The sequence below is a fragment of the Panicum virgatum genome, chromosome 1K (genome assembly GCF_016808335.1).
Source record: "Panicum virgatum strain AP13 chromosome 1K, P.virgatum_v5, whole genome shotgun sequence".
Taxonomy (NCBI): domain Eukaryota; kingdom Viridiplantae; phylum Streptophyta; class Magnoliopsida; order Poales; family Poaceae; genus Panicum; species Panicum virgatum.
Genome location: NC_053136.1, coordinates 1,257,493 through 1,272,742, shown reverse-complemented (window position 1 = coordinate 1,272,742; position 15,250 = coordinate 1,257,493). Strand labels below are relative to the sequence as shown.

The window sequence follows — 15,250 nt, the reverse complement described above, 5'->3', positions numbered from 1 at the left end:
AATGGTGATAAAAGCATGGGAAAATTGACATCATTTAGGGAACTATAATGGAGATGCACGCATGTGAGTTTCCTAGACATCTTTCATGACTGCTTCACCAAAGAAAGTTACAGTAGTTACTCGTGCATTGGAATCTTAGGCACTACTGTGATGCGCATACTTACCTATGGCTCCTTTCAGTGCTGTTGAGACTTGAGATTATAGGGGGACCGAGCGGTAGCTCAGGTGGTGTGCGCTCTAGGTGTGGAGAGGATTTTCCCTCCGGGTGCTGAGGCGTGCGTGTGTGAGTGTGTGCGCGCGCGTGTGGTGAGAGTGCCTCAGTATGGTACGTTTCGAGACTACTCGGATAATTTTGTTTGTATTGAGTCCGGTCAACATGAACGTCTGAAATCTTACATGACTAGCTCCGGGTGGTGGCGCGAGGCCGGCGACAAGCTCCGTGCCGGCGGCGGCAGGATATTCGGGGCCGGTGAGGCTCCCATGGTGTTGCATTGGAATTTTTTTATTGTTGTAATGATTGTTTCAAAACGGCGTTGCCGCGCTTCGGCCTCGATTGGCCAGCATGAATACCATGAGCCCGGATACATATCTGTCGATAGTAACAAAATTAAATTTGGGTTGCTAGGAAATATTGAGAAAGAAATATTCCATAATCTCGTACAGTTTGCCCCTCTGTCCATTCTCTCGTATGTCGTGGTCCAAGCAGGTAACATGGTATAGCTCCTACTAGGCATTTTCTGTCTGTTGACCACAACAGAATAACTCTGAAAATCTTATGGTAAAAAAAAATAAAAAAAAGGTAGATGGCAATATTGGATGAACGACAATGCTAGATTATGATATTTACTAATGTAGCACATGAAGAATGAGATCATGCAGGTTTGCAAGGATGTTTTGCTTGCTATTGACCATCGGCCAGCCTTGCAAATTGTTACTTGAACGTGTGTAATATGATCATCAGTTTCTTCCAGAAGTTTTGCTGATGGAAGCTGTAGATTGGCCTGGTCAGGCTGGAATATTGAGTTATCAATAGATTTCTCAAGTAAACAGCACAAGATACACAATCAAGTAGCAAGATTTGGGAATTTTTTACTATCGCCCTTGTGATTGCAAGACGCACTGCTAGTGCTAGTTTCAGTAAGCCTTTCCCTTTTGGAGGAAAGCAAAGCAGATAAGTAATGTAAGTAGCACTAAGTCATTCAGATGTATGTGTACTTGAAATAAGTATTAAAGAGGAAATGAGTTCTTACCTTTATTTTCCTTTTTTTTTCTCCTTGTGTCTGGTTGATTTGTTGATTTCTGATATTTGGGATCTGCAAAAAATAAAAAAAACAATGTAGCAGTTCATGTTCTCCAAATATAGGCCCCCGAGCATTGAAGAGTAGCAACAGCTATGGAAGTGATTTGTAACAGTAGTGAATATGTAGTTCTTTTTTTTACAAAGTTTTATTAGATGTTCATTTAATGTGTATGTATAGTGAAATAACATATGAGAGATTAAATAATAATGTTGATAGATGCATCAACAGAGATGGATTTCACAATATAAATAAATGGTTTAGGACTGCAGTCACCAAGTAATTTAAAATTTCATCATTTCAGAAAGGGCATATGAAAAGTAAATTATCCTGTCACTTTCTGGAACTGTTGGTACACCATTTTTAGATAAGAACTCAATTGAGTCAGGATTATTGGATGAAAGAAAATGTAATCCCCAAGTCAACTAATTCAGAATTACTGAATAAAAGAAAGTGTAGTTCACAACTTGTATTCTTAAATTTTAGAGTACAAGCAGATAGATGAACATGTAAACACTTCATTTTGTTTCATTTGCAGTATACAAAACATATATACATACATCGGAAGATTAAGTATGCCCAACTCATTTCTCAGTTGTACACCTCAGAAAGGCTTATTTTATTTTTCATCCCTACACTTTAAAAATTCTGATTGATATATGGATTGGACGTGCCATGAAATGACATTTGCAAAGTTACCAAATATTACCATCTGACACTATAACCTTAAACATCTCTACAGAGGATAGCATCTCGGTGCCCCCCAGAAATATAACCAGAAATTAGCTGACTTATTCAGAACCTAGCATATACGGAAAGCAATAAGAAAAGTTCGGAGATAGTTTGAATAGATCCTTGTCATAAATCACGATGGACTTGTGCCAAGTAATCCATTGGATGTTCTGATTTGTACTGATTTGATAATACACCACAAAAAATTGAAGGTAGTAAAATAAATTGGCTATTACGATTTATGATATTGATATGCTGAAACTTTTTATTTTCTGTAAGATAAAGGATAACAGCTTGAGGGTTTATTTTGTATCCTGAATTATATTTACCTTGTATAAGAACCATCCGAATGTATGCTTATTTACTATAACTAACAGAGATGTCAAATGTTGTCTAATTATTAATGGGGAAAAACTGAATGTCTATTCAGAATTTGGAGTTACACAAAGCATTGAGCTATTGTATAAAGATGCAATCTCAGAACTGCATGCCTGCCAAAATCGACAAATTCATCAAACAAAAGTTAGTCCGAATGGTGCTAAATTGAATCAAGGGAAAGCTTATGATGTTACCTCGCTAATATATCCTGCTGGTTGTGCGGATGGGTGCAGCTACATCGGCGATGGCAGTTCAGAACTTCAGATTAGATGGAGGGCCCTCCGTCCTCCGTCCTCGGCGCGAGCCGCGGGTGTAGCGAAAATGGCCTCTCATGCCATATTTCAATATAATGTTTTGGTGATTGATATAGACAACACAACACTTGGACTAATGTCACAGAACAGTCCAAATAACACCGATCAAGTGCACTAATCAACCATTTAACTTAATCCTCTGCTACTGCACTTCACCAGTATACCCAGACTGCCTGCTATAACCAGGATCGATTACACGGGAACTCTCACCAAAAGACGAGCACATGTGATTACAAGCAACAAAAGTTTTCAAACTTAACTTACAACCAGAGTTAAACAAAAGTCTCCAAATTAATTTACAATAAAGTTTTACAAGCCAGGTTACATTTCGAATACAGAGTTCAAACGCAGCGGAAAGTACAAACAGGTTAAAACAAGTTTCAAAATACATTACGGTAGATAACGTCGATGACAAAAGAAAAGCTTCGCATCTTGCCCACTGATGTGAGGCTCCCCTGCCAGCACTTCACGGAGAAGACGGAACCCACTCGACCGTCCAACCTGGAGGAAGAGGCTGACCAATCCAGGACGCACCAATTTCCTCGAAGTCTTCCGGAATACAGCCTGCTCAGAAGGATTACAACCAAACCCTGAGTACTTTAATACTCAGCAAGGCTTACCCGACTATTGGTATATACTTAGCCGACTCCTAATTATGCAAGGCTTTTGGCTCTGGAGTTCTTTTGCTGAAAAGCTACTAATACTGGATCCCTACTTTCAATATTTTAGCTCCAATTGTGTTGATAGCTAGAAACTAGATTTGCCTAGTTCTCTAGAGCATACATGGTTAATCATATTATCTTTTCAAGAACATCAACATAAATCCATCTTTTCTCTTTCTGCCCTTTCAATCCTTACTACGATGCGACGCATTGACCAAGGCTCTCATATCCGCGAGTCACGGCGAATCGATCCGATTTAACCTTGCAAGGTGGACCTAACTCACACGACACGTGAAAACCCCGTCGGGCCACACACGTCAACTGTTCCCACAATTACCCCGAAGTCTGAATCAACCCCGCAAACACCCGGATGATGAGCCCCGCACGTGCGAATACCCGGTGAACCCGTGGGCCACTTCACCATCCGTCAACCCTACCCAGCACCGCAGGTCGAGACTCAGATTCCGACGCAATTAAGGTAATTAGCTTACCGATTTCGACTACCTCCTACTCCCGGTATGTGGTTAGTACTGTTCAATCCTCAGTCAAAGGGCCAACAACGGAACGGTCCTCAATCGACACAGGCGGAGACTTAACTTTCTTTACTCAATAACCATGTCCAACTTTCCCTCCGCCCGGTCTCCAATTTCCCTTCTCATTGCATTATTTCTCATAACACTGCCTGAAGTAACAACCATATATCTCGCGGGTGACAGGAAATCACCCGTCTTCTACCGAGTTTACTTAAACATAGCGGTGCTAACGATAACTACACTAGTAAAGACACTGGGTATACAAGATTATGCATCTATGGTTCCAATCAATTCCTTGAATGTAAATGCACAATACTTAAAGTATAACATGGAGTAATTAAAATAAGGGATATGCTCCGGGGCTTGCCTTGCAGGTCAACAGTGTTAGTGGCTTCTTCGGGAGCTTGATCAACGACTTCTCCTGGCTTCGGTTCTTCTGCGGAAGGCTTCTGGACTGTCTCGGCAATCAGCTCGTATGCGACTTCGGTTTCCACGTCTATACGATAAAATATGCCATGCATGAGACTCACGAAAAGATACAATGCAATGCAGTACTCGCAACTAAAATTATAGACAAAACCGATAAATAGCACTCTCAAAACTACGGTCCAAAGGAATGGTGTAGTGTTGAGATGGGGTTTCGGTTGCTAATTCCTTTTAGCCTGAAGTGCTTCCTAACAAGCAAAAGTTACTAAACTCGCTTTGAAGGATTAAACACAACCCTAGAAAAGAAATTAAACACTACAGATACACACACACACACAAAGGCCATGCACCTGAAACTTTTTCAGTGGACTACACATGCAAGGAGTAAGCTACCATAAAATTTTCAGAATTTTTAGACAAACAGAACAACCGATACAAAATGAATTATCTTAAACGTAAATCATAATTTTAGCAGGGCCAAAAGTGACATTTCACCCGCACAAGTATTTTTCTTCTGAAGACCTCGATTTTAGAAACCTAACAAAATTTATTTTGTATTTTTAGGATTTTTCCTCGATTTTATACAAAATTTCAATGATTTCAGCTGAAACATCACAAAAAGAATAAAAGAAAAACTATCCTTAACCCCCCCTCTGACCCGTGGGCCCCACTTGGCGGTGGCACCGAGAGAAAAGAGAGGGGGGCTCCCCTGCTCTGCCTGCCTCGGCCGCGTTGTAGGATCAAGAACACCGACTAGAGGGGGGGTGAATAGACGGTTTAAAATCTAAAGCCAACAACACTAGAGAAATTTAATTAGTAACAAAGGAAAGCCCTATGTCATGCTATTACTATCTCTAGATGGGTTTGCAACCTAGGGTGACAAGAGACAAATCAAGCTCTAGTAAAGTAAATTGCTCAAAGTAAAAGCAAGTATTAAAGTGAGCAAGAGAAGTAACCAAGCTTGACACAAGAGATTATCCCGTGGTGTCGATGACTTGCCGGTCACCCCTAATCCACGTTGAGGTGGATTCCAAGAATCAACCGCTCCTCTATCAAGAACCTCTTGATCTTGAGCCGGCTAGAATCAAGGAACCGCTCCACACCTCGATTCCACTAGAGTTGCTCTTCACCACTCCGGTGAGGTGAGCACAAAACCTCTCACAACCGAAATCGGGGCTCCTCAACAATCTCCTTGGAGGAGCTCCACGAAATCCACTTATCCAAGCCGTCTAGGGAGCGGCAACTCCCAAGAGTAACAAGTTGATGATGCTTGCTTGAAGTTTCCCTAATGCCACAAAGCTCAAACTCTTGATGCAATACACTAGGAAGCTCTCACACTCTCAAGAATGCAATCTCTAAGCAAGTGTGTGTGAGAGAGGGATGCTTTAGCTCTAAGATGTCAAGTATGCTGTCCAAATGGCCAAGAGAGCCTCCCAATGGCCGGGCATTGGGTATATATAGACACCCCTCAAAAAACTAGCCGTTACACTCTTTTCTGCGAAGTCGCGGACCGTCCGCGTTTCAAAAACCGGACTGTCCGCCGTTATAAACCAGTGAGTCAGAGTGCAATAAATGCATGTCAAAACTAGCCGTTAAGCCCTGGCGGACCGTCCGCGCCCCAGTGGCGGACCGTCCGCAGTTAAAAGTTCCAACCCACCAGAGACTAACATCGTCTCTGGAACAATTTTGAGATTAGCCTGCGGACCGTCCGCGCCTCAGGAGCGGACCGTCCGCAGTTTAACTTTTGAGCCCAAACCAGAGAAACATCCTCTCTGGTACAAACCTGAGATTAGCCGGCGGACCGTCCGCCGTTCAACTTTGAAGCTCACACCAGACAGACACCCTTTCTGGTACACATTTGAAAAACAGTGGCGGACCGTCCGCCCACCTGGGCCGGACCGTCCGCGAGCCCACCAGAGACTCTGCAAGCTCTCTGGAACGGTCGCGGACTGTCCGCCCCTCTGGTGCGGACTGTCCGCCGTTACTCAGTCAGCTCTCAAACTTAGTCTTTTTCAAATCTTTTCAAAACGCCGTTAGCCCTCATGCATGCAACTAGACATTTTGAGCAAAATGGCACTAAAGACCCGTCAAGCATGAGTACACAACCCCTCTTGATAGTACGGCTATCTATCCAATAAATCCAGTCACTTTTCATCCACTAAACGCCTTGTGACCGGTAAAATACAAAAGCCCTATTTTATACCTTTGCCTTGAGCCTGAGCTTTGCTCATCATCTCCAAAACTCCATACGTTCACAATCAAATCTCTTTCATCCGTGGATCAACCTATACTCATTATCTCAACTGAAATCGTTAATCCACAAACCGTTGTCATTAATTACCGAACTCGAATTAGGGGCCTAGATGCTTTCACGCGTGCCGGCGGCGCGCCTGCGCGAGCGCACCGGCCCTACGTCGGCCGGTCGGCCGGCGGGGTAGCGCAGGCGGGGCAGCGTGCAGCTCGCGCGCAGGGAGGCCCGCGCGGGGGTACCCCGGGGCGGAGCTAAGCGGCGGCGGCGCACAAGGCAGAGGCGGCGGCGGTGCTCGGCGAAGCAGGGGCGCGCGGCGTTCTCGCCAGCGCGGGACACGGCGGCTGCGCAGCAGGTTGGGTCGACGACCAGGGCCCCCAGGCGGCTCCGGGGCGCGCGGCAACGGCCCGTGGCCCCGCACAGGGGCAGCCCGCGGCGTGCGCCCGCGATGGCAGCATGGCCGCCATGGCGGCGCAGCTGTGCCCCGGCGAGGGCGGTGCCGAAGGAAGGGGAAAAAGGGACGGGGACAATGAGGGGCTCGCGGAGACGCTCACCACGGCTTGAATCGGGCGGAGGTGGACCGGAGGACGGAGATCGACGGAGGGGCGGAGCTCCGGCGCAGCGAGGCAATGGCGGCCGGTGACGCAGGCGCTCTGGAGGTCGATTCGGCCCGGGGTTGGCTCGAACGAGATCGGGAACGGGTGGAGGAGGCAAAGGGCGAAGCCAGGGAAGCTCTGGCGCGAGGGATCGAGGCGGGGTGTCGAGGATGGCCGACGGGGACGCCGGCGATGGCCTGCTCGGGCTCGGCTCGACCCACGCGCGAGGAAGGAGAAAGAAAGGGGAAAACGGACACGGCTCTGGGAGAGGGGATAAGGATGGGCACGCGAGCGCGGCGGGCGAGGTTCGCCGACGTCCGACGCGTGGCGTCGCCGGTGCTGTTGCCGTCGGCGCGCGTACGACTTCGAGAGCACAGTAGCCCAGTTGAATTCGTTTGCACAGATTTTGACCAAAGTTTGATAGCCCAAAACTACAAATTTCATATGGGAACATGAAATTTGACCAAAATAGAAGTTGTAGAGGAATAGAAAGTCTGCAACTTTTGTTTTGGGCGCAAGTTGATTCGAAGCTCGGATCATGGAGAAAAACACGCTCGAACTCGACTAAACCGATGTTTACCGCGCGAACACGATTAACGCTAATGACAAGATTAACTCCTAATTAGCGAATCTAAGCTCATAATTAGCGCTCAGTAACACTGGGGTGTTACAACTAATATGATTGTTAAGATGATCATTCTCAGACTTTTAAGTTCAAGTGATGACAAAGAGAAGATAGGCGTAGCTAGGCCCGAAGGGCCGCACCTACGGTGGTTCTCTTCGGTCCAAAGGACAAGAATTGAAGAGACCGTGAAAAAATCCAAGTCGAAAAGATCAAAATGAAGACAATTTGCTATCACCGGTTAAATCGATGATGAGCAAATTGCACTCATCAGTGCAATGACACATAGAAGCTACGAGCTAGGGTTTGGCACCGGATTAACCGGCGTTGGGTGTTTTACACTCACCGGTGTAATGGACTTGGAGGCCGAAGAAGCAGCAGGAGTTTTACAAGCACCGGTTAAACCGGCGATCAAGGCAAAGTGAACGTTAGTGTAGTTGTCCAGAGAGTTGGTTTTCGGGAACTCTGGGACAGTTACATGCACCGGTTAAACCGACGATGAAGATACATTCATCGGTTGATTACGTCGGTTGATTAAGGTAGCCGTTGAAGTATAACGGCTAGTTGGAAAAAGGTGCTCACCGGTTAAACCGGTGATGACACAAAGTGGATCATCGGTATAACCGGTGATAACGCTTTTTGTCAGCCACATTTCCAATGGCTCTTTTGGGGTGTGTGTGTGTTATATATACCCCCCAAGGCCGGTTGCTGCATATGGTTGGACGCCAGAAAAGTTGAAGGAAGTGTTGCCCAAGCAAACTAACATCTCCAACCATCCTAGCAAAGCTTAGTGTCATATCTAGCTTGTGAGAAGCTTTGAGAGAGTGCTTTGTGCACTTGTATAGGGATTAGTTCTTGCGAGAGCTCCCTTGAGCAAAGTCTTGCTGCGACAAGCAATCGTGTACTCGTCGTGTGACCCTTCGACTTGGTGTGGAGAGGCAACGACACTTTGTGCGGGGAAGGAGACCCCTCTTGGTGAGAAGCTCCAATAGTGAAGACGGTGCCGTTGGTGATGCTTTGAGAGAGACGGTGGCGGTGGCCTTGTCTTGGTGACTTGGCGCCACTTAGCCTTTGCTTGCCGGAAGTCTTGGTGGTGAACGCAAGACGGTGATCAAGCGAAGAGACTTGGCATCACACTTGTTCGTATTGGACAAGTGGCCGTGGACGTAGGGAGGGACTTGGTGTCCTAACCGAACCACGTTAAATCGTGTGTCTTGGTGTTTTCACGGGAGTTTGTATATTCTCTCCCTTACCTCTTTACTTACCGTATTACGTTTCCGCATTTTCTCTTTCTTGCGTGCCTTTACTTTCCTAGTTAGTTTGATTAGGATTGGCTATAGGTTGCAAGTCTTTTAGGGGTAAGTAGACAGTAGCATAGATAAACCTTAGTCATAACTAGCATGTGTAGGACGTGTTAGGTTTATCTTATGCAAATAGATTGAGCCCTAGGATAGAAAGCGATTAGCGACCCTATTCACCCCCCTCCCCCTCTAGGGTCGGACACCCAGTGATCCTTACAGTGGGGTCACGCCGGGCCGCCCGTGCCGCCGCGCCGCGCCAAGCTGCCCGCTGGGCCACTGTGTAGGACGAGAACGAAGAAGGACGACGCCACGCGGCGTCAGGAAGCCACGCCGAGCCGCCGCGCCAGCCGCTCGGCCACCGCGCGCCGCCGGGCCTGGACGCACAGCCGCGGCTCGCCTGTGTCGCACAGTCGGCCGCACCCACCCGCGCCGAGCGTAGCAGCCCGGCGGCCGGGCAGGACAGAGCAGGCGGGCAGGACAGAGCAGGCAAGCAAGCAGTCGGCCGTCGCCGCCGCGAGCGACAGTGGATGGGGAGAGGTACGTTCTCACTTGGAACTGGTGTTGGTGGCCAATCCTAGTGCAGCAGGGAGGCGCGACGAGGTCAGTAGCCAAGGAAGGCGCGAGTGGCAAAGGCGAGGGGGAACGTCGCCGGCGGCTTACGCAGACTACTTGAGCCCAGACGCGGTCGCCGGCGAAGAGAGGCGAGGGGGAATGACGTTTGCGGCTGAGTAGACGGAGCCGGTGGGCGGAGCGGCAAGCGGCAACGCATTGCCCTCTATCGCCGGCCTCTGGCACGGCCACCCGGTCCCCGCGCCGCGCGTCTCTGCCACCACCAGGAGCAGGGCGCCGAGGATGAAGAGCGGGAGGGGGAGCTGGAGGGGGGGCACGCCGCACGCACACTGCTCTCGCCAACAAACCGCGTTGACGCCCCTGCCGAGCTCGACCTGCTGGTGCACCCTCGCGCCAGAGCCGGAGCTGCGCGTCGCTCCCCCATGCTGGGGCGCCGACAGACACGGCACGCCGCCCTACGCAGGGGGGGCGGCGGCGAGAGGAGGGAGAGAGAGGGCCGCAAGGAGGAGGGAGGGAGGAGAGTTTGGAATGGGGTTTATCAAGATTTTGCTGAAAGGTGAGGGGTTTTTTGCAAAAAAAACCTGAGAGAGGAGGATGGACTGCGGGTTGATTTTATTAAAGTTTGAGGACCTTTTTGCAAAACAATCGGCAAATGCAAGATCTAGGCCATCCGCTCGCCCGATCGGACGGTCGAGGCGATGACGCGACCTGGCACGCTCTGGTGCCGGGGAATGAACCCAGGTTTCGATATTGGAAGATGTTACCATGGGGATATTCTGATTGTGGGTTGATTTTTTATGTTGCACGAATTTGATGTTGCGGTACTCTTGTCTTGATGTTGCATGATTTTAATAAATGTTGCATTAAACAACGTTATGACATGACGGTGGGAATTTACCCTTCGCATCCATATGCATTTTGATGCGTTTCATTTTGCAAATATTAATCTTTTTTATGTTTATGTTATATTTTTAATGTTGCGAATTTCCTATCGCATATGCGGACGCTGCTAGCGCCGTTCAGAAAAAGAAAAAAAATGAAGTTGGATTCATTCCTTGAACGCGTTAGACTGACATAATGACCCCACCCCATCGCTTCCATCCCCAATCTTACCTTTCTACCGTACCGTCCTCGCCGCTCCGGACCTCCGGCTGCGCTCGCTCTTGCCACCGCCCTGCCGCGATGACGACGAACCAGGGCGTTCTCCTCTGCCGCGCTCCCCGGCCCTCGCCGGCGCCTACGTCCGCCGCTCTCTTGCGGTCTCTCTCTTGCTCCTCCTCCTCCGCCGCCTCCCCATCCATTGCTACGTCGAGGAGCCGCCGCGGCCGTCTCGCCGCACCACCACCACCACCACGTAAGGCACGAATCCCTTTCTTTCTCTCTTCTTTTAAGTCACCATTCAGCTTTTGTAGTGAGCGGGAATGGTTTGGGTTCTGCCTGCTTGTGGGCAACTGGGCAAGTGCGCACTGAATCGGTTGCGCTCGTCATTTGCTTTTGTGGGAGTAAGCGCAGTGGCGGAGCTAGAAACCAAACATAGGGGGGGCTATTTTGCATAATAAAATAGATCAACATGTTCACAAGTGACTAACTGATGGTTGTTCTTCATCTTGTATTTGTTCCATTTCAATTAAGAGGCTGGGAACTGGAGGTTCCTCTTGGTCCACAATCGGATCATCTCTTTTCCTTTTGAAAAATTCATAAATGGGTTTTTCTTTAACCATCTGTACCTAAAAAATTAAAAGCAGTTCCCCTGTACTTGAGGTTCGAAAGGAAGAATAATCAAGAAGAGATAAAGAATGTGCCTAGTTACCTTAATCTGACTTCCTGAGCCCCTGACCAAGAAGGAACAAGACCTGCTCGTGCTCAGTTCCCCTGGCTGTGCAGCGGCAGTCTAGAAAATTAGGGATTCGACAAATGGATTGGGGATTGGGATATTGGAATGGGGATTGGCGATTGCAGCCGTTGGAGTCTGGAGATTGCGATTCGCGAAGCTAGCAGCAGGTGACGAAGGCCAATGAGCGGCGGCAGGCGGTGGAGCTAGAATCCAGGGGGCGGCGGCGGAGGGGGAGGCGACTCCCGACGAGATACACAGCACCGTGGCGCTGGCCGGCTGTATCGCAGCAAATGCGACTACCGCGATGTGATTTAGTCTGGGCCAAATCGCAGCATATCCTTGAGATTTAGTCTGGGCCAAGGGGGGGCCACGGCCCACGTTGGCCAATACACAGCTCCGCCAGTGAGTAAGCGCTTATAATAAGAACTAGAAGAAACCTCATAATAAACAGAGTATATGCTTCATTAACAAAATTCTTTAGGAACTGGTCTTACTGTAGTTCAGTGGGCAAATTTTTTTGGGTACTAATGTGTGCATGTCGATCGGACCTATGTTGAGTTGGATTTTTATCTTTTCCTTGTTTCAAAAATACTTGAAGCTGACTTTTGTAATAACACGTTTGATCTCCTTGGTCATATACCCCTCGCTCTGTGTGCTGTGGATGCTCAGGCTAGCATTATGTAACTTAGAAAAGTATGCCTTACATCATGACAAACATGTAATTGCAGGCTGTGTAGCTGCTCCAAGTACTGCTAAAGCAGAAGACCAAACTGAGCCTGAAGTTGCAATGGGGTACACAATGACTGAAATATGCGACAAGTTCATTGAGTTCTTCATGCACAAGAAACCGGAAACAAAGGACTGGAGAAAAGTATTGGTGTTTAGAGAGGAGTGGCAGAGGTATAGAAAACACTTCTACAAGCGTTGTCAAGTGCGCATAGATATGGAGACTGATTCTTCATTGAAGCAGAAGTTGGTTGTACTTGCTAGAAAAGTCAAGAAGGTAAGTCATTATTTGGTCTCTTTATGCACCTTCGTCCAGTGTGTTTTGACGATTCTCAACATAATCTTTGTTACTGCCCTAAAAAACCGCAATCTTTGTCACTGCCAATTTCTGGAATTTCAGCTATTTAGATTAGATAGCGTTACTGTTGATTTCTAACCAAACAATAGAAATGCGTAGGTCCATTATCTCATAATTTTGTAACATTTTTCATGCTTTCAATTATTTTTCAGATCGATGATGAAATAGAGAAGCACATGGAACTCTTCACTGAGATTAGAGATAACCCTGCTGATATTAATGCTATTGTTGCAAGACGACGAAAGGATTTCACTGGGGAGTTCTTTCGCCATCTTAATTTCCTTGTGAATGCTTATAATGGCCTTGATGAGAGAGATGGTAACTGTCTACCTTCTGTCATTTTTTTAATAAGGTGATTAACCACTAACAAATATTCACACTATGATAAGGATATTAAAACAGACTAAGCTTAAGAACCTGTTGCTTCCTGAGAACATGGAGCATGATTTCTAGTTCAATTCCAGATCTCAAAATATGGATAAAAAGGTTACATGCACAACATAGAAGTTGTGTTTAGGTTATTTTTATTTAGTCTTCTCTTTTGCTTCATCTGGATGGTATGTTGACCCAGTCAACATATTGTATGAACATATCAGTCTAGTTATTGCCATCTTCTTTTGGTGTGAATTGGTGCGAAGACATGAATTGCAGTGTAGTTATTGTTCTGGATATTGCTTTTTATCTTATGGGCTGATTAGCTCTAAATGTTATGCAGGCGTTGCCAGGCTTGGGGCAAAATGTCTATCTGCAATCCATGCGTACGATTGCACACTGGAACAGTTGGACATTGAATCTGCCCAGTCAAAGTTCGACGATATACTGAATTCTTCTTCACTAGAGGATGCCTGTGACAAGATCAAAAGCTTAGCTAAGGCTAAAGAACTTGACTCATCATTAATTCTTCTAATTAACAGAGCTTGGGCTGCTGCAAAAGACTCTACGACTATGAAGGATGAGGTTGGTTGCCTTACATCATTGCATAATTAGATGCTATGGGATTTCTAGACTCAGTTAGGCGCGCTCTATTTCCATTTCATATTTGACTTCCGAATCACCAACATGTTGTATAAAACTATGACTAAATTTGATACTCTGATTATACGGTGTAGTAAGTATATGATAAGATTTTGAAGAAATAAGTGCATATACTAGTACAAAATTAGTGGCTAAAACTTGCAGATAACCTTTTCTTATTCATATGCATGGTGCAGGTCAAGGACATAATGTATCATATTTATATAACTACAAAGGAAAGCCTCAAGAGCATCTCACCTCCAGAAATGAAGCTTATTAAGTATCTGCTGAATATTGAAGATCCTGAAGAGAGATTTGGTGCTCTTGCAACTGCTTTCTCTCCAGGAGATGAGCGAGAAACCAAGGATGAAGATGCTCTTTACACGTAAGAATTTATTGGCAAAGAAGATTTGGTTATATTGATTTCATGACCAGCAAAACTATTTCATGATATGACATATTAGTTTTGCCATACATATAGATTTTCTGATTCCTTATCTATACTTTTATTTGAAGTTATTGGACAACATTATGTTTAAGTAATGTTATTTAAGTAATGATATGACTTGATAATTCACTGACCTTTCCCCCTTTTGTTTGCTCAACTAGTTATCCTTCAGCAGTGCCTAGATGCTTGACTGTTTTTCTGGATTCCTATCTATCCATGAAAAGTAAAATGTCTAAATAAAATACCACGTAATGATTTATGGAACAATGTTCATAGTTGGGTACATGACTGAAATTTGAAATCCAGAATATATAAAGTGAATTCATCATATGTTAGAAAACAAGCTGTTGAGCTAGGCACGACTGTAATCTGCTAAATAAATGGGTGCCATTTTACTTTTTGTTTGAGCTGAGGGCTAAGGCGCTTGGTGTGATCAGATGTTTTCCATGAAGTCAGTCGGACTGAGACATGGCATTATTGATATGTTGTTTGCATGCAGAACTCCCAACGAACTCCACAAATGGATCAAAATGATGCTCGATTCATACCACCTCAACAAGGAGGAGACGGATTTTATGGATGCGAGGAAGATGAGCGACCCGGTAATCATCCAGAGATTAAGTTTGCTGAAAGAGACAATTGAGGAAGAATACATGAAGCAGTATATACATCCCGATGAGAAGGATTCCATGGACGATGAGGAATCAGAAGACTGAGCTTATATACACGTAAGCTGACTTAGAACCCATATGGTGAAGATTCAAGAGATGGTAGAATCCATCTGGTGAAGATTCAAGAGATGATAGAACCCATCTGGTGAAGATTCAAGAGATGGCAGCGCTGACGATCCATGTGACTAGATAGCCGATGCCCTGCTGCTTTTATTCACGAGAGATGGTTGGTAATTTGTGGCCTGCTAGTAGCATTGTCATGAAGGTACCTACCTTGTGTTGAAGGCTTAAAGCTCAGGTTTTTCTGTTCTAGTATTAATTAGAAATATGATGCTGCGGTTTTGAAATACGCGATGCCTAGTCAAATGTAACTGTTAACCAGGACAGTAACTGTACTTTGTGCAAGTGAATGAGACAGATATGATGATATACGAAGGTTCCACCATCTTTGTGCATATTGACATCAGACCTTCCCCAAGGTTGTTGAATGTTGATGTTTATGAGAGGGGACTAGGGGAG

General features: G+C 46.1%; 1 protein-coding gene and 1 long non-coding RNA gene across 5 annotated transcripts; one reads left to right on the top strand and one right to left on the bottom strand.

Annotated features, from left to right (window-relative positions):
• Positions 1-521: 521 nt before the first annotated feature.
• LOC120698482 lies at positions 522-2,567 on the bottom strand. The gene is made up of 2 exons (XR_005684876.1): positions 1,251-2,567; positions 522-1,010 (listed from the first exon to the last, which is right to left on the bottom strand). It is a non-coding gene; the product is annotated as an uncharacterized LOC120698482 (long non-coding RNA).
• An 8,217-nt stretch (positions 2,568-10,784) lies between these two features.
• On the top strand, positions 10,785-15,186 carry LOC120698258 (uncharacterized protein At4g37920-like). Of its 4 annotated transcripts, none has more exons than XM_039981824.1 (6): positions 10,785-11,034; positions 12,243-12,517; positions 12,751-12,916; positions 13,314-13,555; positions 13,810-13,997; positions 14,560-15,186. In XM_039981824.1, the coding sequence occupies exons 1-6, from the start codon at positions 10,863-10,865 to the stop codon at positions 14,774-14,776; spliced, it is 1,260 nt and encodes a 419-aa protein (XP_039837758.1). In that variant the 5' UTR covers positions 10,785-10,862; the 3' UTR covers positions 14,777-15,186. The 4 variants fall into 4 exon arrangements, with proteins under 4 accessions (XP_039837758.1, XP_039837897.1, XP_039837822.1 ...); XM_039981963.1 differs by having other exon boundaries at positions 10,791-11,025; positions 14,560-15,173; XM_039981888.1 differs by having other exon boundaries at positions 10,791-11,031; positions 14,560-15,173.
• Positions 15,187-15,250: the final 64 nt, after the last annotated feature.

Coding starts and splice junctions, on each gene's coding strand:
- LOC120698258 (XM_039981824.1), top strand. CDS start 10,863: ATGACGACGAACCAGGGCGTTCTCCTCTGCCGCGCTCCCCGGCCCTCG. Junction 12,518..12,750: donor TTGCTAGAAAAGTCAAGAAG/GTAAGTCATTAT, acceptor ATTATTTTTCAG/ATCGATGATGAAATAGAGAA. Junction 13,556..13,809: donor CTACGACTATGAAGGATGAG/GTTGGTTGCCTT, acceptor TGCATGGTGCAG/GTCAAGGACATAATGTATCA.